We start from the raw sequence: 23,063 nt of genomic DNA on the forward strand, positions 1-23,063 counted from the left end.
ATTGCATAATTCAACAACTCGCTACATTTTGCCCAACCCATTTCTTCCTATTGCAAATCATTCAGTATTGACTATATACAGTTGGAAAAACTCTCAAAAAAGCCTTTATATTAGGTTATGCTTATCACACCTAGGATACAAGCTTGAGATAAGTAAGCATAATTGATTTCTGGGATTGTTAGACTCTTTCCACTGACTGTAAGGAACACTGAATATAAAAGTAGAGCTAGGAGATTTGTTGTGTACCTTTCTGTAGCAGCAGCAGGAGGACTGACCCATAATGCCATCATTATGATAATATGTGTTTTTTTTAAAGTTGAATCTTGAATTAATTTAAACTACAGGCATTAAACTGTTAACTAGTTTTATGAGTTTGTCATATTACAGTTGTGTCCTGTTTTCAGCATAACTCTGAATTAAATAGGCTCTATTAGATGCTTTTATTATTGGTATTATATTATTTAATTAATGATGCAGTCTACTCAGATGGTGTACTTCTCATCCATGACATCAGGAGTTAGTGTTATGTCGTGAAATTATCTGCAGACCACTGAAGCTTAATTGTCATTGCTTTCTCTTATGAAGTCACAGTGGCATTGAAATGTTCCAGAGTAGATTAAATGTTCAAAGCTTCTTTAATAGCCCTGTTACCTAAAGTAATCTTGTTTCAATAGCGTATGAGCCATGCAGCAAATTAGGAGAGGCAAGATCTAGACAAATAGCCTGCAAATATAGTTTTAAAAATACGAAATACTGCATATGTTTATGTATACATATTGCAGGTATGTTTCTTTTGCACACCTAAGTATGCATTTATGTATTTCAGCTAATAAATGCTCAGTCAAATTTTGCATGAGTTATATGGAACACTTTTAAATGGAAAGAGATTTTATCTGTGTCTCAGAAAGGTGGAATGGACACCAGTGAAAAAAGAAAAGCAGCAGTCTCATCTAAGAAAATAGCAAATATACTATTGATTTTTATTTTTTTTTAAAAATTTGAATAACCATCTTTAAAAAATATCCTATAAGTCAAGAGCTGAAACTTGAAAACATATGCAAGGACCAAACACTTCAACTCTCTGACTTTAAATAGTAGAACATCACAGAAGTACACCAAGTTAAGCATCAATTATAATGACTTTCTGGGAAGCAATTCATTCACATGATAACATCTTGTGAAAGGAAGGGGAAAGGAGTTTTGCCCTTTGTTAATTGTCACATTCTCAAAGGTGTGCTTTTGTGGTCTTGATATTTCCATGTGCTGTTGCTGCTTATATCAAATATCACACACTTACTAATCTACATTAGATGGCAAAAAACAATGAATTTTCTAATCTTCAGTTACATTCATTCTGTTGAATCAGTTTTGTAATAGTTGGATACATTTATTAATGGATTTCCATAAACAGGGTTATTATCTTAGCAGTACTTTTCCAGGCATTCTCTTTCTCAGTTTGAACGGGAAACAAAGAGAGCTGGCAAATACAGACATTAGCATACGTGCAGGGGAATGTTGTGCTTTCAGGTCATTTAATGAGACAAACCTGGAATGAAACATAATTTTTAGATCACTGTTGTGCCTGTGATAAATAGCAGCTGCTTTAGTTTAATATGTCCCTTATGACTGCTATGTATTATTTCAAAGTGAATATCAGAAAAATTTAGCATGCTGAACAGTCTTTTTCAAGAAAATAGCAAAATTCAAACCAAATCAGTATTTGCATGACAGAGGTTCTTAAAATCATCTTGAAGTCAGTCACTCAAAAGAATACATTTGCTATGTAGTGACCTTGGAGAGGCATAGGTAAATAATTCCATAAAGTCCTTAATATCAGTTCAGTGTTTAGCACAAGAGAATTAGCAATGAATAACATTTGTATAACCACCTACAAAACTTGATTGCATGACTTATCACAACCTCCTCCAGGATTTCTGCTTCTTTGTGTTTCGTGCATCATATAATAAATTATCTGTGCCATTTTCTCTTAGCAGAATCATTAAACCTTATTACTAATTCAATGCCCTGATCTGATCTTTTGTACTTTTGCACATAAATTCATATTTCCTACATGGGAGTCCCATGCAGCTCAGTGAATATGCAATGCAATTCAATATACATCATATTGTCTCTTTTTCAAGCAAGATTTAACTCGGTATTTTACATCTAGATGGTAAAATAGGAATCTCTGCACAGGTGAACTTTTTGTTCTGTGGCTAGGCTAGCCTTAGAAAGGGGCTAGAACTGTTTTAAGTTAGGTAAATATGTATGACTCTTAGAATATGATAATGAAAAATCATGAAACTTTACAGGAAAACCAATATTTTTCCTACAGTCCAAGGCAGAAACATATGAAGCCAGGATACATTGCCTTTTAGAACCCAAGTGATAGAAGCACAGAATTACAGAATCATTTAGGTTGGAAAAGACCTTTAAGATCATCGAGTCCAACCGTAAAGCTAACACAGTCAAGTCTACCTCTAAACTATGTCCCAAGGAAACATCTCAGATGCTAAAGACACTTCTGTGTTGAAGTGTAGGAACTTGATGAGCCTGTTTTCTCTTGATATACTATGGTCAGGCTCCCAGATGCTTAGATCATGTTTCTGTTTTGCATGTTTACTGCCTATCCACATCTTTTACTGTGTATGCCCCACCTTGCACTTCTCTTACTCTCTCACCCATACAAACAAGATTTTGGACTAGTCCACTGTTGAGTGATATGCAGCTAGTGCGACTGTAATTTGCTGTTAAGACTACCATTCAGTTTTTTAATAAACATTTTGTCTTTAATACATAGTTGGTTTTTTTTTTCTGTAAATTTTGTAATGAACAACAAATTCTGCATAGATAGTGCCTAGAAAATAGTAAGGCATGTATTAATTTGGGCATGTAAGTTTATTTCAGAGCAAGCAGGTGTGGTAAGTCAACTTACTCAGGCCTAGTACCTAACAGGAAAAGACAATCAAGTCAGTCAAACTAACTTAAGCTTTTAAATGTGATGTATGTACTTACCTAGGCAGCAGGAGAAAGTGTGGATAACACCTAGAAAGATTCACAGCCAATTTTTCAATTATGCAGCTTCCACAATTAAGCACAAACTTTTAAAAAGCCTTCAGCAGTCACTGTCTCATCTCTCATGGTCAAAACTGCAAACTATATTAATGTCCCAAATTCTGGATTATTCTGATAGTTGTTTTTTTATGGTCATCTTTAATGGGAAATGAAACATGAGAGTTCCAGCTTGTCTCAAAGAGTGGTTAATGCCTATGTTCTGGGACCTCAAGGAAGCTCAATATCTAATTTGATGATCAACGAAAAATCTTTATAATCCACAGCCTTACAGCAGCTATCAAATATCTACTACACACAGCAGAACAGAAAACCATGCCATTTCCACTGTTAACTGATACTTCTGTTTTTCTAGTCTGAAACTTGATTAACTTCTTAATATCTATTATTGGGGTAAAATGAAATGCCTTTCAACAATTTCAGCTGAATCTTTTATTCTCGGTTGTATTCATTGAATTGAGAAGGATTTGTTCATTGTGAAGGTCACAGACTAAATGATCCAAGACTTTTTTCCAAGTCATCCATATAATTGAAATGCACTGATAATTTTCATACTTCAGTAAAAAATAGGGAAATGGCTCAGTATTTTTAAACAAATTAAGGATTAATATTTTGTAATTGTGATTTTAAAGCTGAAGTAATACTTAAAAATTTCATGCCAAGCTAACGAGATAAGAAAGTATGACAGAAACTCTTATATTTCCTGTCAGAATAGGCTTTTTCATGGCTTTTTTTTTGCTTGAGGATTTATTTGCTCTTGTGCCTTAGTGGTGATTCTATTATTATTTTACTAATCCATTTGAACTAAGAAAAATACTATTCATGGCATATATAATTATAGTCATGTAGAAAGACAAAAAATGCTCCATACCACATGGTTTTTGCACACAGTATTCTCACTGACTACTTACAAATATTTTTATATCAATATTCTATGAATTTCTTAGATTCTTAGCCTGATACTGAAATACAGCAGTGCTTTTCCTCATCAAAAATATCATGCTTTCACATTTCTTTTTCCATAACAGACCTTATGTTATCTACCAAAGGGCAAAACAAAATCTGACATAGCATGATATTATTTATTGCCTATTTTGTAAATGTAACTACTTTTATAAACCCCTTTTGAAATGGGAAGAATAACAAACATATTTTAAAAAATAAACTGCACTTTATCAGCTTTAGGATGTTTTCATAGAAACTTTCAAAATCTTCTCTCAGTTCCTACTGTATTTCACTCTAAGTGTACTTTGAGCTATAAATAAGTTTATACCTTAATTTAAATCCTGTAGAAGTGATTTCAGGTTCTTTTATGACAGTTTTGACACTGCTCATGTTTTATAAATGTGCAGTTTATTAACTGCTGCTTTTGATCAAACTCTTTTCCCAGAAAGGCAAAAAGGTGTAGCTATTTTTTAATACTTTAGTCAAAATAATTAAATAAATGTATACTGAGACAGAACAGAAAGGAAAACCTGTATGGTCTAAAATCATTAAAATCACGAAGAAGAATAATATAATAAATACATTAGTTCAGTCTAGCAAAAAGTAATTCTGTGAACTCAGTAACAATTTATTATTTGATGACAGGTTCATTGTATTTTTCAATATATATGGGAGCAAATGAAGACCCTTAATCTCATGCTGTAGTAAATAATTGATTTAATAGATGCAGTCAAGAGCATTTTAAACTGGTGGAACCTGCATTCAGTCATTGGTCTTGCAGAGGTAATGTAGCCTACATAACTTTAGAATTAAATTTACTTGAAACAGTGTCTTTCTGTTAGGAAAATATGTTTTCTAATGTAGGAAGCAAAAATTTACCATAATGATATTATCCATGGAAAAGATATTTTTTATCTTAATATTTTCTATCAGTCGTTACAGTTTCTTTAACTGCACTTACTCCTTGTTTCTTTTCTTCACTTATGTTGTGGTCAAACTGTCCCACTACTGCATGACTGTAACAAATATATGATATTTCATTCCAAATTTTCATTAATGCTTTCCATTTGCGAAATTATTGTTTTTGTCAACTTTTGACAGTGAAGTAGTGTTCCTTAGCATAACCAAGGCAGCATGGATAGATAACTTTCCTCTCCTGCAGTCTGATTCCTACACCAGGTATGGAATAATTGAGCAATATGGAAGTCCAGCACTGAAGAAAATTATTATCTTCACCTCACTTATAGCAGACAGATATCCTTTGTTGCAGAGTAATTCTCTGTTGCACTTTCAGGCACATTGAAAGGGCAGAAAATGGTACAAAGCGGCCTAAGGAAAAGAGTGGATATAGTCTTTGATATTCACAGTGAATGAATTTTGAAAGGCAAAACCTCATTAAGAAATGCAGCAAAGACATGATTCAACTGTTTTCACAAGCCACACTACCTCACATCAAAGGCAATCTGGTCTTTTGAGGTTGGCTTGTCAAATTGAATTTTAAATGGCTTTTCTGATTAGTTATCAAAGGTTTGTAATGGTAGCGCTGAGATAAATGCTTTTGATCCAGGCAGTCATGATTTCTTCTAAGGTTTTCTACTTTGAAACCTCTACTGCATTTTCTAGCCATTTTATACATTTATATATATATATGCATTTTCCCATCCATGGAAACATCCAAGATTGGGTAGAATGGGGGTCTGAGCAAACTGATCTAGTTAAAAATGTCCCTGCTTATTGCAGGAGGGTTGGGCTAGATGAGATTTAAAGGTCCATTCCAACCAAACAATTCTATGATTCTATGATATACATACATGCAAATGTTTAGGAATCTTTACCCATCTTATGGCAAAAAAGAAATGATCAAATCCTGAAAAGACAAATTTCCAGCTCAGAGGAGACTGAGTATGGTCTAAATTCATATCTGTGCACAGTGTCTGAATAAGTTGAAATATAGACCATTGGGAAACAGAAATCTATAGCATCTCCACAGGCAAAACTTTCGCTGCGATCAGTGGAGATGAATCCTTTCTTTTCCTTGTTGATCTTCCCCCCCAAACAGTGATACTTACAATAGAAATTCCAACAGTTTTGATAGGATACGCAACAAAGTGCAACTGAGTTAAGACAGTATTCCCAATTCAAAAATTAGTGAAGACATAACTGTTATGTGATCATGATTATGCTTATTTTGCATGCTTGATCTTTAGTCATGCAATGTTGAAAAATAAATGTCTAACCATACTGTAAATACTCAAAAGCTTTGAAGAGATATGACATTTACAAGAATACAACATATATCAGTGATCTGGGAGAGCTGAAGTTGCAAATAAAATAAGGTAGAATTAGTAAGATAATACTGTAAATTAACAATGTGAAGTTAGCAAACAAAGCAAAATTTGAGTTACTTGAATTTGCTAAATCTAAACTCACTGGAATACCTTTCATCTCTGAGTTCTGAACATACTTTCACATGAAAATGAAAGTCTACTTCCAGATATTTTCAAAAAAATCTTCCAGAGTAGAGGTGGCACCTGGTAAAGGAAGAAGTAGAATTGACTGTAGTTAAAAGGCATAAGAGTAGCCCTTAGAATTACAGGACTAATATCTGATCTCAGTACTGTCAGCTTTTCAGGCTATTTTAAAGAAATACATTGTACTTTTCTCAACAGAAATTTTTACTATAAACTGTTACTGAAAAAGACAACACTGCAGAAAAATGGATTAATTCTAAGACATCTAATAAAATAGGACCTGGAACACTAAGAACATAGGCCTACTAAATAATTTTGGATTTAAGTATCTCAAAAGATTTAGTTAGCTCTGCATCATCCTGACTATTCAGCACTGATTGCAGAGTTGTTCTGCAATCATTCTGGGCCTTTGTGACTATGGATTAGGAAACTTGGCTGAAGAGTAGAAGCAATGCCCACCTGAGGTGTTCAGGCTCAGCCACAACTTGAGTTTTAAAACAATTACTTGATTTCCAAATTATATTTCCCTGAACTAGACATTTGTGAAAAAAAAAAAAAAGTAAGTCTTATAAACTATTCCTTGTTGATCTATTAATACAATAAAACTTTAAAAGGATGGTTCCAAAATCTGATCTTGAAATTATTACTTTTTTTTGTTCTGACTAGCATAGAGTGTTTCAGCAAAAATTAGGTGGTCCCAGTCACTGGCTGTAACTTTTAACTGGGACTGCCACAGTTTAGTTCTTGTTAGTTCTGGCCTGGCCCAGTTTGGCATCTAAAACTGAGCAGTTGGACTACCAATTCCCTCTCCCCTGCCCCAGCCCCATGAAAAGGGAAATGAGAGGTGAAAGACTGGTGGGTGGAAGCATAAAACTAAAACAGTTTTAATGAAAGAATAATAATTATAATGATGATGATGATAATAATAATATACTATTAATAACAAAATAATAAGATACATACAAATACATGAAATTGCATCCCCAGCCTTGATGACTATGTCACCACAGATGCTGAAGAGAAGGCAGACAGAAAGTCCTGTACTAGGAAGCAGTTGGACTCAGGAACTGGATTCAGGAACACACATATCTGGGATCAGGGGCAAAAAAACAGATGAGGTCCTCACTGGATGTTGGCCATCAAAGAAGAGAGATTGAACCTCACGATCCCTAAATTTTATACTGAATATGACACATACAGGATGGAATAGTCTGTTGGTCAATTTTGGATCACTGGATGTGTCTACTCCTTCCTGCAGCTGTGACTCTTTTGCACCTCTTTGATTTACGACACACCACTAACTTGAGGACAGCCTTGATTTTTATAGGAATAAGTATAAGCAATGGCCTTTCTACATACCAGTGCTCTGGGTTATCACTTATAGAAAGAAACACTGTTTGAAAAGCATACAGTTAACTTCCAGATAATGAAGTTACTTAGACAAGTCTTAACTGAAGTTAGAAAACTGTTTCTATTTTAGCATAAACCCGAAAAGTTACTTACGAACACCATTTGCTGTCTCTTTACCAGCAATTCAAGAATGCCTTTAGCTATATTTTACTAGCTGTCTTAATTGAAATAGCAGAAGAAAAAAGAATACTTCATTTCCAGTGTGAAAATATCAGCTTATAGATTTATTTCAGTTGACAGACAATGCAATAGTAGAGAACTTGTCATGCCAGAAGAAATTAAAAAAGTGATGAGTATTTAGACTAGGGGAACGCATGATTATTCACACTGAACTCTGCAAAAGTATTGGTACTTTACTATTTTTGTGTGAAGTGTTTAGATGTCCAAAGATTTACTTCGGAATTTACTTGGAAATCCCAGGTTTGTTAACCATGGTCTTAATTTTTAGGGATCAGTTCACTTACCTACACGTAGTTGTCCGATTCTATTTGAATTGCCTAAGGATAGTCTACTTGACCTCCAGCAATCATGTATGTTTCTCCTGTTTAGTCTTTGTCATATCTTCCAGCCTGCAGGGAATGTCATCGTACCCTACATATCACAAACAGTGTTTGGTCACTGTCTGTGAGCAGCTGAACCAAGCCTCATCTTTGAAAATAAAGATAACATCCTTATAGACACCTACATGTAAATGTTTACATTTACATTTATATTACTGTAAACTTCTTTGTATCATGTTTAAATTTTTTAATGCTGTTTTTCAGTTCTTATTCTCTGCTGAAGAAAAAAAGTATGGTTGTTGTTGATGAACAAAATTGTTCTTTAATCTCAGCTGACTGCCTTGATCATAACAGCACTTTAGACACAGTAGACTGCCACAGGTTAACACTTACACATAGATGTCTTAATCTCAAACTGGATCCTATCTGCACATATCCGATAATCACATAGAAAGGTAAATGTCGTAGGGCTGCATCCACAGAAATAGTTGCAAAAAAGTGTATTTGATTTAACATCTCTCACAGAAGAGTGTGAATTCCCCTGGGTACTTTAGGCAGAGCACAATTATGTCTGAAAGGCAGTACCAAAGTGTTACATGGATTCAGTGACACATTTAGTGTCAGTGTGGTATTTCCTTATTCATCAGCATCCATGCCAATGAAATGTTTTGATAAATGCACATTTAAGTAGCTCTGAATTCATGGAGTGCTGAGGACACTAAAAGCTTCCAAATGAATAATTGCTTCATACAGACAGCTTTTGCATACTAAATTGCTTGTTGGTCGGACGGTAAAATAGCCTGCGTTTCTATTAGTTAATATCCAGGCATTGTAAAAAAGGCAGCAGACTGCAAAAGTATTCATATAAGAAATGAATGCAGCATGGTAACAGTGGGAAAGAGCAATCAGGAATGTTTCCTCCTGGGAACTATTATAAAGGAAGAAAGGAAACAAATTTCTTGCCTGCAGATAGTTACAAACACAACATATTTTTTGTTAAGCCACATTGTTCTTGTTTTAAATTTAAAATATTTTCACAAGTTTTCTATTCCTTCCCTCCAGAACTCAGTCCTCATAATATCTTCTGATTAAGAAAACCAAGATACAGCACTGGGGATGTAATTTTCTTTCTTACTGAGTAGATATGTTAATGTTAGTATGGACAAGACTCTTCTTTAATATAACCAAGATCTTTGAAACTGAGATACCACTTTTTAAAAATCCATATTTAATACATAATACAATATTCTTTTCTGCAATGCACTGCAGGTTTGTTCCCTGCTATACTGTAAGTGTAAAATTCATTCTGGACATGAGCATCCTACTGATAGTTTTGTATGTGGAAGAGGCTGAATACTGGATCAAAGATCAGCTATGGTTTTCTGTTTGGTTTGTTGCTTAGCATACAGACCTTATGTTTTGCAGTACTTTTTTTCTGTATTTTTCTTCAGGAAGGGAGAATTATAAGCTTGTGAATCTATTCAGTATTAAAGAATTATACAAGATACAATATTAAAATACAAGACAACTGTTGTCAGACTAATTCCCGCTCTTTGATGTATGATAAATCACAGAAAGACTATAATAAATGGATTGTGTATTTCTTGTTTGTCTGGATTACCAATTATAAGTTAGCACTTTCACCTCCACCTCACAGATGATGAATGGGTAGGCATCAACTCTGCTTACACGATTTATAAATCTATAGAGACAAATCTACATGTCACTCACAGCACTCTTGGCAGTATATGCTGCAAGAAAAGAATGAAAATACAGATTGCCAGACAGAAAATATCTTACTTTCTATTCAGATGGGCAAAGGACTAAGTAGTGTGTAAATTTGGTAATAATATTAAAATCATCTATGTTTGCTGACCATATGAAATTTGTATGATTTTGATAGATTTTGTTTCCCTGTTTGTTGATATCAGATAAAAGAATATTCCTTATATTTATTTCTACAGTTCTGAGCTCTTGTTTTATTAACAGTTTTGTTTCTGTGAACTTTCTTAGGTTATATTCAGTTGGAGGTCGGGATGGAAGTTCGTGTTTGAGTTCAATGGAATATTATGATCCTCACACAAATAAATGGAATATGTGTGCTCCTATGTGCAAGAGAAGAGGAGGTGTAGGAGTGGCTACATGTGATGGTTTTCTTTATGCAGTTGGAGGCCACGATGCTCCTGCTTCTAATCATTGTTCTCGACTTCTGGACTATGTAGAAAGGTATCCAATTACACATGCATTTTTAAAAAAGAAAATAATTTCCAGTAGCATCTTTTTCTTAGGTAAGTGATGGTAGAATTAAACAGATGGTTTTAACTCAAGATATTCCAAAATACTTGAATAATTCCAAAGGGGTTTGTAGGAGACAATTACTTTGAGAGATTATTTCACTTTTTTTTCACAGTACTATTATACATTATCATGAACACAAAAACCCACTCTTTTTTACACCTGATCTAAGAAACCTTTGGTCTTAAGGCATGATATTACCCATTGCAGGGTCATAAACTAAATTTTGCACAAACTAAATTAAGCCTTGAACTAATTATACAACACTAAATCACATTTTAAAGTATTTTGTAATTCCGAAACACAGCTGAGCAAAGAAGAAACATAAAACTGCTTAAGTCGTGGATATTTACGTGACATTGCTTCCTTTAACAACACTGCCTCTTCCTGACATGTTGATATTCTCATAGAATCACTAAGTTGGAAAAGACCTTTGAGATCATCAAGCCGAACTGTCCACTACTTAATCATATGCCTAAGCACATCTACCTCCAGGGATGGTGACTCTACTACCTCCCTGGCCAGCCTGTTCCAGTGCTTGATAACCCTTTTGGTGAAGAAATTTTTCCTAATGTCTAATCTGAACCTCCCCTGGCACAACTTGAGGCCATTTCCTCTCATCCCGTCACCTATCAATTGGGAGAAGAGACCAGCACCTGCCTTGCTACAACCTCCTTTCAGTTAGTTGTAGACAGTGATAAGATCTCCTCTCAGGCTCCTCTTCCGTAGGCATAACAACCCCAGTTTCCTCAGCTGCTCCTTATAAGGTTTGTTCTCTAGCCTGTTCACCAGCTTCATTGCTCTTCTCTGGACACATTCCAGAACCTCAATGTCTTCCTTGTAATGAAGGTCCCGAAACTGAACACAGTATTCAAGGTGCAGCCTCTCCAGTGCCAAGTAGAAGGGCACAATCGCTTCCCTGGACCTGCTGGCCACACTGTTTCTGATACAAGCCAAGATGCTATTTGCCTTCTTGGCCACCTGGGCACACTGCTGACTCATATTCAGCTGGCTGGCAACCAACACCCCCAGGTCCTTCTCTGCCAGGCAGCTTTCTAGCCATTCTTCCCCAAGCCTGTAGTGCTGCATGGGCTTGTTTTGTCACAAGCCTTATTTATCATATTTCCAGTACTCTAAATTTCACAAGTGGATATTCTGCAAGTTCAGGAACAACTGTTAGGGCTGTAGGGTGCAGTTGGACAGGTTATAGTATCCAATTTTATGGCCCTCTTCAAATGTATCACAAAGGTTGGATATTTTTTGTGTTTCTTCATGTTTTAAAATACTTTAAGGAAAATAACCTCTCCAAATATGTACAGTTTGCAAAGGTTAAAGTAGGCATGTTTGAGTAATTGGTTTATCTTAACATATAAGTAAAGATAGACCCCGACAGTTTTATCTATTTATTTATTTCTGAAGGGGTGAAACTTTAATTAATTATCAGTTATTGCTTCTCCTGAATTTGGCTTGTCATTTACTAGTTATCCAATATGCAGTACAAAAATTCTAAGTGGAAACATACTCCTTAAATTATCCATATGATTTTTCTCAATTTTAGACATATTCCCATTTCTACTGTATCTAAGCAACGATCACAGACTGACAAATACTTTACTTCTTATCTCAAATAAATGGAAATTTCATCAGAGAAATCCCATGATGCCTGTACCTACAGGGTCTGTCCTCATGGGCTTCTGTTTATGAGGAACATTAACCAGATTTTTCAATGAAATAACTTTATATTAAGACTTCTAGTGTCAATATCAATAAGTATGAAATCATTCAAGCTACTTCTTCTTATTAGTACTTGTAAGGGAGCTTTTCTTTTTTTTTTTTTGGTCTTTGAGAAGAAACCCCCTATGGTAAGACAAATCACATCCAACCACATTTGTATTTCTCATGGGAGATTGTAACAATGAACTAAACCCCATACCCTGGAGCTATTTTATTTACTGGTATCTGAATGACATTGTACATTGTTTCTTGTCTAGATATTTTTGCACTGATAGTAAATAATGTGGATAATGTACTTCATGGGAAGGTAGCTTCCAGACTAAAATTTGGGACTAAAAAATCAGAACTTGTAAGGCTATTAGCTTGCATGAGTGGATGTGAATTAATGGATGGATGCCACTAAAACTTGAAAAAACTCATAACCCTTCCAGGGATTGATAAGTTCATAAGGTGGCTGGGATGTGATTTAGCATGTCTATTTTTATGATTAAAAAATACTAAATCATCTTCAAAAAATAAAAAAAAATCTTCATAACTTAGGAAACTAATTCTACCAATGGGATCTATTATAGTAAGGTATTTTACATCTCTCTGAAAGTTTTACTTTCGGTAAGTAGCTAGGGCATCTTTTTCAAGTATGTGTTTTTGGTGGCTTTTTTTTTTCTTTAGTAGTGAGCCTCTGCTTCAATTATTTTGTCATTCTGATACAGCATGATAGGATGTGCTTTATTCAAATACAAATTTGCACCTGGAAGACTGTCAAACCATACACAATGTTTTACAATTTATTCCTGAGATTAAGTAAATCCAGTGAGAGCAGATCTTTTTAAATGTTACTACTAAAATTCTGTTTAATAATAACTAGGACTTCCAGTTTGAACTCTTCTAAGCTTAATGCAATTGTGAAGGATTTTCTATGAATTCAAGCATTCTAAAATAAAATAATAGTTGTGTTTGGCTGCCCTTCCCAAGCTGAGGGGTATAATGTTGCATTCTTTTTTAAAGGTAAAATAACTTGTTCCTTTTTAAGAATTATAAAACTTTAGAGATATTTTGGCATAAAGTATCTTTATTTTCCAAATGTCACTCAGAACCTGACAGCTATTAAAGACATAAGCAAGTGATCTGTAGTTTTTCTGTTTCATCTTGCTTTGATTTCAATTAGATTTTTTTCCACATTCAGGAACTTTTATCATAACCCTTCTCACCCTAGGGCATACCGAGTTCTTATAAAGATGAAATGTACAGCTGTTTTTAGCAGAAAAAAGGATATAAGAAAACTCAGACATTTTTCTGGCAATTGTAAAACCCCAAGATATTGTGAAGTTCTTCTTTTGTTGAAACAACTGATTTGTAAAACTTCTGTTTAGCTTTGTGAATTGTATTTAGTTTCCCTGCTTTTGTACATTCTTACCATGGACCTTGTAATTCAAGAGTACCATATCAAGGAGTCTGATAAAATTTATTGACATTAGGCAGGTGAAAATACAATACATGCTGGTGCATTTCACTGGTTGAGAAACTCTCAGTCATGGGTACATGATGCTTTTGTTGAGAAGTCTTTCAGCTAGAGGCATACAATGCTGTAGTTGAAAAGGTCATGCAGTCTATGAAAAAAAAATCCATTCAAAATTATTTTTTTGGGGGCTTTTTACATATGCATGCTCGTTCAAGCATTGCTTTAAAATATTTTCCTCTTAAGTTTTAAAACATTTATAAAGTATCTAGGTATTTAACTCAAAACTTTTTAAAGAAGTATAGCAAAGTGAAAAAATGTGAATAGACAATATTTTAATAATTAGAAAGTAAAATGAACAACACAATCAATTTAATTGTGTTTTAGACTTAAAGAGTTAAATACAAAATTTTAAAATTTTATTTCCTGAGAATATCTCATAAAGCCAGAAGTATTAGCAACCATTAAATTAGTAGTATTTTTTCCCAAAATGTGTTTAGGTGTCAAGAACAATTTAGTCACCGTTAAAGACAATTCTGTTATTGTCCAATGTGAAGGTCTTATTTATGAAGCAAAAGGCATTTACAAGCAAAGCCCTGTAACATTATTGTAGCAGTATTTAGATTAAACAACTTAAAAAAATTCTGGTTTTCAAATACAATGTGAGACTCCAAACAGTATTCCCACTAATTGCTTAATGAAAAAACAAATGACTGAAGTAGTTTCAGGTGCTTTTATAGTCTGTCTTTGTAGTAAAAGCATAGACTTTCCCTTTTTGTAAAGTGTGTGTATGTATGTATGTGTGTATGTGTGTTTTCCATAGCATTAACACTTTGTCGTAAATAAAATTTAGACTAGAAGAAAATATGTCAGAAGAACTTGACTTACTCCCCAAAAAATTATAACTAATAATGTCTCTTAAAGTTATTGGAGAAAGTGATTTGAAATCTGATTTTTTATAACAATATAGTAGTTAGCAAACTTGTAAATAAACAGGATTTTTATTCATTATACAGTTCTTTAATAATTATTTTGGAAAAATTGTCATGCTGCAATCTGTGATCTTCCTTACACTTAAGTAGATGATCAAAGTCAGCCAAAATATTTGTATCTTTAAATTGTTTATTTTCTCTACTGATTATCCAGTAATTCTACTACATAGTAGAGGTACTTAAGGATAGAAATAAATTCTATCATACAGTGATATATTATTCTATTTAAGTAATATTTATCATCTAAAAATGAGGTATATACTTTAACCTACTACCCTAAATATCCTTTGTAACAAACTGAGATACACCATGAAAAGCTGATTTATTTCTGATTTATAGTTGTCTAAAATAGATACAATGAGGTGGCTTCTTAAATTAACAAATTTTTACGTTGTTGATGAATATCTAATTTAATGACTTAGGCTAAATGTTTAATTTTTAAGTGACTGTCATTATATTAAAAGAATTTTGACCTCAGTTTTAAAATTTCTATGGTGATTATGTCTTTAAAACAGTACTACTATTTTAACGTGAGCAAATATCAGAAGGAAAATCTAACACAGCTAAGCATATCCCCTGAATTCTTAGGGAAGTTTTCTGCCTATGAAAATTTTTAGTTTAACCTTAGAAATTTAAATATAGTGCAATAAAATTATATAAAGAATATTTTACTATGCTGTAAGGTACAACCTATTTAAAATATATACATAAAAATATGCATAGATCCATATATTGTTCTTGTATCCTTCTCAAGCCTCTTTTCATGACATATTATCACACAAATACCTTAGTTTGTTCCAAAAGGTTAGCTGAGCAAAAGCTCCTAATGAACAGTTAGAGGTCTGTATTAGGAACATAACAGATGTGTATGTTCTCTATTTACTGTCAGGAAGGATGCTAAAGGATTTTTTTTCAGGAAAAAAAAGAGGATTGTATTTAAGTTAAGATCATCATGAATTAACACTTATCTTCTCCCTGGCAATTCATTTTCCTTTCTCTTCCTTCAGGTATGATCCAAAAACTGATACATGGACAATGGTAGCTCCACTGAGTATGCCTCGAGATGCTGTTGGTGTCTGTCTCCTTGGTGATAAATTATATGCAGTAGGTGGTTATGATGGTCAAACATACCTGAACACTATGGAAGCATATGATCCTCAAACTAATGAATGGACACAGGTAATCATAAAGACTTTATTTTTTCATCTGTGATGTATTTTGATAGTTGTATATAAAAACATTACTTTTCTGGAAAAAAGTATAATATCTGAAGTTACAAAAGATGCAAAACTAGTCCTAATATCTTAGCAAGTATTATATCAGGAGTTTCTTCTGAAGACAGGAAAGAATTGTATCCTAAGAAACTGGGAAAAAAAATACAATCAACAGTAATATTATCTTGTTTCTTTTCAGAAACATTTTTTATTCTGACCAATTTCTATGGCAAATTATTTTATTCATCTTTCTTCATGCAAAAGAAATTTCATAAAAAATATCAATATGGATCTGGAATTTTAATTGATAACCAGCATGTCCTTCTTATGAAAACTTTGGGGGTTTTATGTAGAAAGCCAAATTTTAATTTCATTCTTCAATTCCATTTTCTTCTTTTTGATGGATATTTTGAGATATTGAACTGTTTATGTGTTCCTAATGTTGAACCATATAAGAATTAATAATAGAAATGGTAGTATAAAAGGAGAAACTGGGGACTAGTGATTTGGTTATGGAAGGAATGTATTTTATCACTTCACTGTAGTACTTAAAAAGCTTGGATTCATAGCAAAGACTTAAAAAGAAACAAAGGATTATTTCAACACTTTCTGTTACTAATTCTATTTTAAGACTTTCTGAAAAAGTTATTTGTTCCACCAGTGTAGATATTTACGTCTGAATTAGTCCTCTGAAGTTCCCTTTACAGTTAGTAAAGGACGTACTTCAAAAGCATGATCTTATCCTAAAATATGCTTTTAAAATAGACGAGATGTATTATACTCAAAAATGCCTGTTTCTTTTACAATTGTAAAGGGGGACTTCTGTTGCCAAGTTTAAATATATTAATACATGGTGTAAAATTAATGCAGATGTCATCTTTTCTATTTATTATTAATTAATTTACAACAGATAATTTTTATGACATTCCATGGGAAATGAGAGATCCATTTGGAAAAATTCTTTACCTAATCCACCTGTCCACATGAAAATAAGTGAATAGTCATGTTTGGACAGCTATTTAGGGAATAAATGACATCTCTGCTCTGATATGTGCAATAGCGTTACTTAGAGTATATTATAATTACTATTATTATTACATGCCATACAAGCTGATTCTAGTGTGTTAGTTTCAGCAAGATTCAGTTTCCTAAAGTTATTAATTCTTCTCTTGTCTTGAATAGTGTCTAAAGCTATCAAACTTATTCTAAAGGACCTTGAACTTGTTTAGAAATTCTAGGACTATACAATTTTGTTATTGGTAACCTTGATCTCACCTCAGGTACTATAGCTACTGTCTCTGGTTTATAGAAACTCTTACACATTAAGAGTTCACAAAACTGATGGCAGCTTTAAAGTCACTTCTTTTTTTCTGTTCTTACATTTCAAGTGAAAGATGTCAGATTTGAGTAAAACTAAAACGTTAGGATCATGGTTCATGCTTATTTTTAGCAGTTTGAACTCCCATTAATTTTGACCATTTTAGAATAATCTTGACACAGGGCTTTGGCAATCTCTTGCATTGATTTTTCCTGTGCAGTTAATCTGTATCTTTTTTTTTTTTTTCCTGCAGATGGCTTCCCTAAATATCGGAAGAGCTGGTGCCTGTGTTGTAGTTGTCAAACAACCATGACATTGTCAGCACTGCTTAGATTTTACTGACTGCGAAATGATTATTTTTCTATCAGACAATGAGAATGATAACTTCATGAGAGCAAGGATTTATACAGTGGATACTTTTTGATCACAAACTTGAAGAAATTTGGAAGTGAGATAAATTAACTATTTATGACACATAATGCTATTAAAACTGTTCACAATCAGTGAACAAGAAAAAAAGTCAGGCATAAATAAGTAAACGTGGAGTAGTAAGTTTAGGTACTGTTCTCATGAATGTGTCTTGGAGAACTGTATAATCAAGGGGCAGCTCTATACAAGGAGCAGGATGGAATATGAGAACAGCTTTTGTGGACACAAGACTTTTAACTTCAGAAATATTAAAGTACATGTAATCACTTTTAAAGTGTGTTTTTTAAAAAAGAAAACTAGAGAGTAATATAATTTTTTTCTGTTCAGGTCTTGTCTTCAAGTGGGCTATGGCCTTCTATTTAGAGAGGCAGTTAGTTTCTTACTGAAGGGAAGAGGTGGAAAAGTCTGAATATTCAAGTTTCATCATAATGACTGAGCAGCTGCTCTACAGTAGGAAGAAAAACAAAACTGAAAGTAAACCTCCAAGATGACTTTTGTTTCTAACTTCAGATTGTACCTCCTTGCCAATATTAATGCATCTTATAAATATGTCTGTTGGAAGGGAAGCCTGTGTGTTTAATCTAATTAAGCAATCCTTTGGTTGCACTGGGGCTTTGTTGCAGATATGGGAGTCAAAAGAACAGTCTCCTAATTCTTTCTTAATCTTATATTCAATTTAAGCATGTGGGATCTGATCTCATTTTTAATGCATCTTCTGCATGTTGCAAGCACATGAGAATCTGAAAAGTAATACTGTTCCTTCACTGCATCATGTAATAGATGAACCATGACTAGAAAAATCTATAAAGACTCCTCTAACATTTCAAGAGAGATAAAAATACTTGATTTCTGATGCTCGTACATACAAAATTTGCCTGATTAGAGTGACAGTTTATGACTTTCCACTTATGACTGAGAAAAACTGCAAGTAAGGAATGCAGAATAAATGCAAGTGGAATATGGAAAATTAGATTATTTGATCGAGTAAAGGTCATGTGGTAAATATACTAGAGTCATCTGTACTTCCCTTTAGGGTTTATCATTTATGGCAGTAATGATACTCTGAGCATTTGACTTGACAGTAGATTTGACGATGATGCTTTCTATCTGCTCAGCTTAATTATTTAGAATCTTAAAGTCCATAATGGAATATGAAAATCTATTGGATTTCTGTTATAAAACAGAATATACTTTTTTTTCCCTTACGTTACATTGGGAGGCATAGGCTCTGGGAACAGGACTACGAAGCATATCTCTTCTTTGAAGCCTTTCTGATCCTTCAGAAAACATTTTATGGTCCAGAAACAGAAATCTCGGAGTCCTTTTTCACTACCAACATTAAGAAGAAATTATGTTGTTGTTAAAAGAGTTTTCCCAGTGGAAACCTCTGAAACCATTTGAGATGACAAGATATGTACAGCCTACTTGGAAAATTTGGTTTGAAGATGTGTCTTTCTTTCCGACAGCATCAACATGCAGCATCAGCAGAATTATCTCTTTTTCCTTTCATTGATTATTTGTCCAGTGAAGTTAAAGCAAACAGGAAAAAAAAAAAAAGAAAAGAAAAATTAAAGGAAAAAACACAAAACCTATAGATATCTTTGAAGTGCTTGTAGAAGCAATACCTAAGAGACAAAAAAAGTGGATTCCCCAGAAGTAGGAATAAATTCATCAGTGTTACAGCAATAGTAGTGCTTTTAATGTTTATAAATAAAACCACAGAAGAAACCACAGAAGAAATTACATTTTTGCAGGAGTTTGATTAGTTGTTTAAGTAAACAAAATCAAGAAAAATACTGTAACGCTATGTCTCTGTTTTTGAAATTAACTAGTCTTCCAGGTTTAATTCATCTCAAAATTCTAGATAGTTAAACTCCAAGAATATAATTTTCTAGACAACATTAGAGGCTTTATAAACATGGAATAATTCAAACTGAACTCAATAGAAAAATTGATTAAACAAAATAGGTAAATCTTTTCTTGTTCTCATGATTTTCTGCTTCTGATGATGCCAGTTTTAATTCGTTTCTGCCAATACAGTAATGTTAAAAAATTGATCTTGCAAAAGAAAGACTGATCTTGTGATCCTCTGCTGTTCATGGAACTGTTGATTACCTTGCAGTTTTGGACTTTTCCTTGAAGTTATTTTTTTACATTTACACTTTACATTATAGACAATGAGGGATGCTAGAAATGTAATCAGTATTACTAAGATATAAATAGAAAAAAATCATTTAATAGTAATTATTTAGTAGAGCTCTTTACTGTTGAGATTTCATGGTCTAATGTTATTTAAAAGTTGTGCATTGAAATCAAAACCACAAATAAGGCAATTAAAAGATCTGAAGGCAAGAATGTTGCTACTTTGGATTTAACTGTAATTGTTCAATGCTTATATGCATATGTGTTCTTGCAATTCAAATACAATTATTGTTTAAAAGCAGATATAAGTTTTAAAAAGCCTTTTGCAGATAAAACAGACTTTTAACCATATCTAATCATATCTCTATATTTGTCAGATTGTTTTATATGTTTAGAAGGCCCAAATAGATTTCCTTGAATATATTTGTCAGAGGTAAACGCTTTTCAATGCTTCAATAAAAATAACTCACACATGATTTTGAAGATATGCAGGCTTGAATATTTCAGACCTTGATGTCTGTGAGCAACCACCAGAAACTCAGTGCATTGTGATTATGAATAAAATACAGGTTTTCCACAACAGAATTAATACTTCTATAAGTTTTTTACTGTGCTAACTATAGACTGGGCATTATAAAATATGCTATGATTTTTCATTAGTTATTTCATTAGGAATAAATAGTGAAGATATTTGTGCAAAGGCTTTAAAAAACCCCTCTTGTAGTTGTTATCAAATAGCAGTTATAAATTGTATGAATAATTCTGTAATATCATGGTAAACTTAGATATTGACTACATGCATGTATAGAATTTGATGGTGCAAAACCAGATATGAAACTACTACATCAAATTCACAGTATGGAACAGGACATGCTGCACTTTTTTGCCATTAACACCTCACATACATACACCTGTGTTTACTATTATATCCTCACAATCCCTCTGCACATCAGCTCTTTTGCAGTTTTGATTTCTCACTTTTCTCCCTTCTCTACCTCCAGTTTCTGTTTATATTGCAGGGGCTTTCTACCATTAGATACATTTTCCCACGTTATTCTTTCTGGTAATCAATTCCATATTTACCAAGTTATATGAAAAGTGTATGTGCATGACATAAAAAGAAAGGTTTAATATTCTTTTCCAAAGTAAAACTTCTTTTATATGCCCACAGTCTTTTAAAGATCTACACATTGGAGAAATAAATGTAAACTTTCTAAAACTATAAACCTTTTCATCTATTCACAGATTACTCCAACTTAATAAAACTGTGTTCAGTCATGCACAATTTATCATGATCCCACTGCTGGCATCCAGATCTTTTGTAGATGTTCATATTCATGAATATATTTCATTGTCTCCAATGAATGACATGGTAGAAGTTTGATTCAAAGTTAGTTTTCCTACAAAACAAAGCATGCAGTGAATTCAGTATATTTATCAAAATATCAGAACAGACAACATCATGTGAAGGATAATAGAAAATATAAGCAGTCTCTTGGAAATGTAAAAAGAACATTAGGGAAAAATATTTTTGTCACTTACAAGAAGACATTCCCCAAGAGTACTATATTATATTTCCAACAGAAGCAATTTCATTTTAGGGAAAAAACTTTGCAATGAATCTACTAGTTCATAAATTGAAATATATTTGAAAGCAGTAATTTCTTATATTCCTTCTTGTAAAATATGGACCTGACTTTGTACAGTCACCATAAAAGAAACATTATTACTTATCTCAAAGTAATGCTTAAAAACTTAATATTGAAAAAAACAGTAGCTCAAATATATCTTAGAATTCAGTTACTAGTTACTTATTTTGAATTCAGATAATATCAAGCTCTTGTATATTTGTATTTGCATTTTTTTACCAAGCAGATGTACATATACATGGTAATACAGGCTTGCTGCTAACTAAGAAGAGAATCTCAATATGTAAAAGTAACTTCAGAAATATTTCTGTTTTAAGGTAGATTATCCATACAATGTATCTGTTGTAACTTGAATAAGAATATATAAAATATTCAACAGAATAATTAATCTTCAACCTTATTCTCAATTGAGTATGAAGCTGCTCAAATTGGCATAACCTTACATTTCACTGCAAATTCCTGAAGTACTTAATTCAGCTCCAGAGATCTCAGCATAAGATAAACGTAGATCTGCTGGAGTAGGTCCAGAGAAGGCCATGAAAATCATTACAGGGGGAGCAGCACCTCACACACGAAGAACGGCTGAGACAAATGGGGTGGCTCAATGTGAAGAAGAGCAGCTCAGAGGAGACCTTATAGAACCATTTCAGTACCTGAAGGGCACCTATCAGAAAGAGGGGGACAGAGTTTTGCTGCAACAGAATGAGGGGTAATGGTTTTAAACTAAATGAAGCTGGATTATGACTGGATATAAAGAAGAAATTTTTTATGATGAGGATGGTGAAACACTGGAGCACGTTGCCCAGAGAGGTGGTAGAGGCCTTGTCTCTGGAAACATTGAAGGTCATGTTGGATGGGTCTCTTAGGAGACTGATCTAGTTGAAGATGTCCCTGCTAATTTCAGGAGGATTGAACTAGACAGCCTCATTAAAGATTATTTCTATCACAAACCACTCAATTATTCTATGATTCTATCATTCTGTGTATATAGTTCTTCATTCTACATGGGGATTAAGTACACTTAGATACAGAAAGAATGCTCAAAATCCTTAAATCGGAAAAACTATGATTTCCTTCTGTGGGACTGAAACTGTTGGAAATTAAACCATAAAAAAATCACTAGCAAGTGTAAGAAATGAAGAGGCATGGAACAATACAGTCTGTAATCACTGCTATCCACAGCTTCCCCTTGGGGATCTATAGAGCTACCAAATCCATCATCCTCGAAGGGTTTTAAAAGCAAACAAATCTGATTATAAGCAACTTAAACTTCTGTCACCTCATATTTTCCCAGATTTTACATAATGACATGATGTTTAAATAAATAAATAAATAAATGGAATTGAAAATCTGCTCTTGCAGAAGCCTAGTACTCTACAGAATTAGGTCTGTGAACCTGTGTCATATTCAGTCTTCTTCACGTAGGTAGTTAGGTT

The 23,063-nt window shown here is 33.3% G+C and overlaps 1 protein-coding gene across 2 annotated transcripts in view; it reads left to right on the top strand.

Moving 5' to 3' along the window:
• Nucleotides 1–19,007, top strand: part of KLHL1 (kelch like family member 1) — a 210,313-nt gene extending 191,306 nt beyond the window's left edge. The window contains exons 8-10 of one of the 2 annotated variants that reach the window (XM_069880485.1): nt 10,412–10,624; nt 15,883–16,054; nt 17,661–19,007. In XM_069880485.1, the coding sequence (XP_069736586.1) occupies nt 10,412–10,624; nt 15,883–16,054; nt 17,661–17,720 (445 nt within the window). In that variant the 3' untranslated portion in view covers nt 17,721–19,007. The remainder of the gene's footprint in view (nt 1–10,411; nt 10,625–15,882; nt 16,055–17,660) is intronic. The other variant, XM_069880476.1, reaches the window with a different exon arrangement.
• The last annotated feature ends 4,056 nt before the right edge of the window (nt 19,008–23,063 follow it).

This window comes from Phaenicophaeus curvirostris, chromosome 1 (assembly GCF_032191515.1).
Source record: "Phaenicophaeus curvirostris isolate KB17595 chromosome 1, BPBGC_Pcur_1.0, whole genome shotgun sequence".
NCBI lineage: Eukaryota > Metazoa > Chordata > Aves > Cuculiformes > Cuculidae > Phaenicophaeus > Phaenicophaeus curvirostris.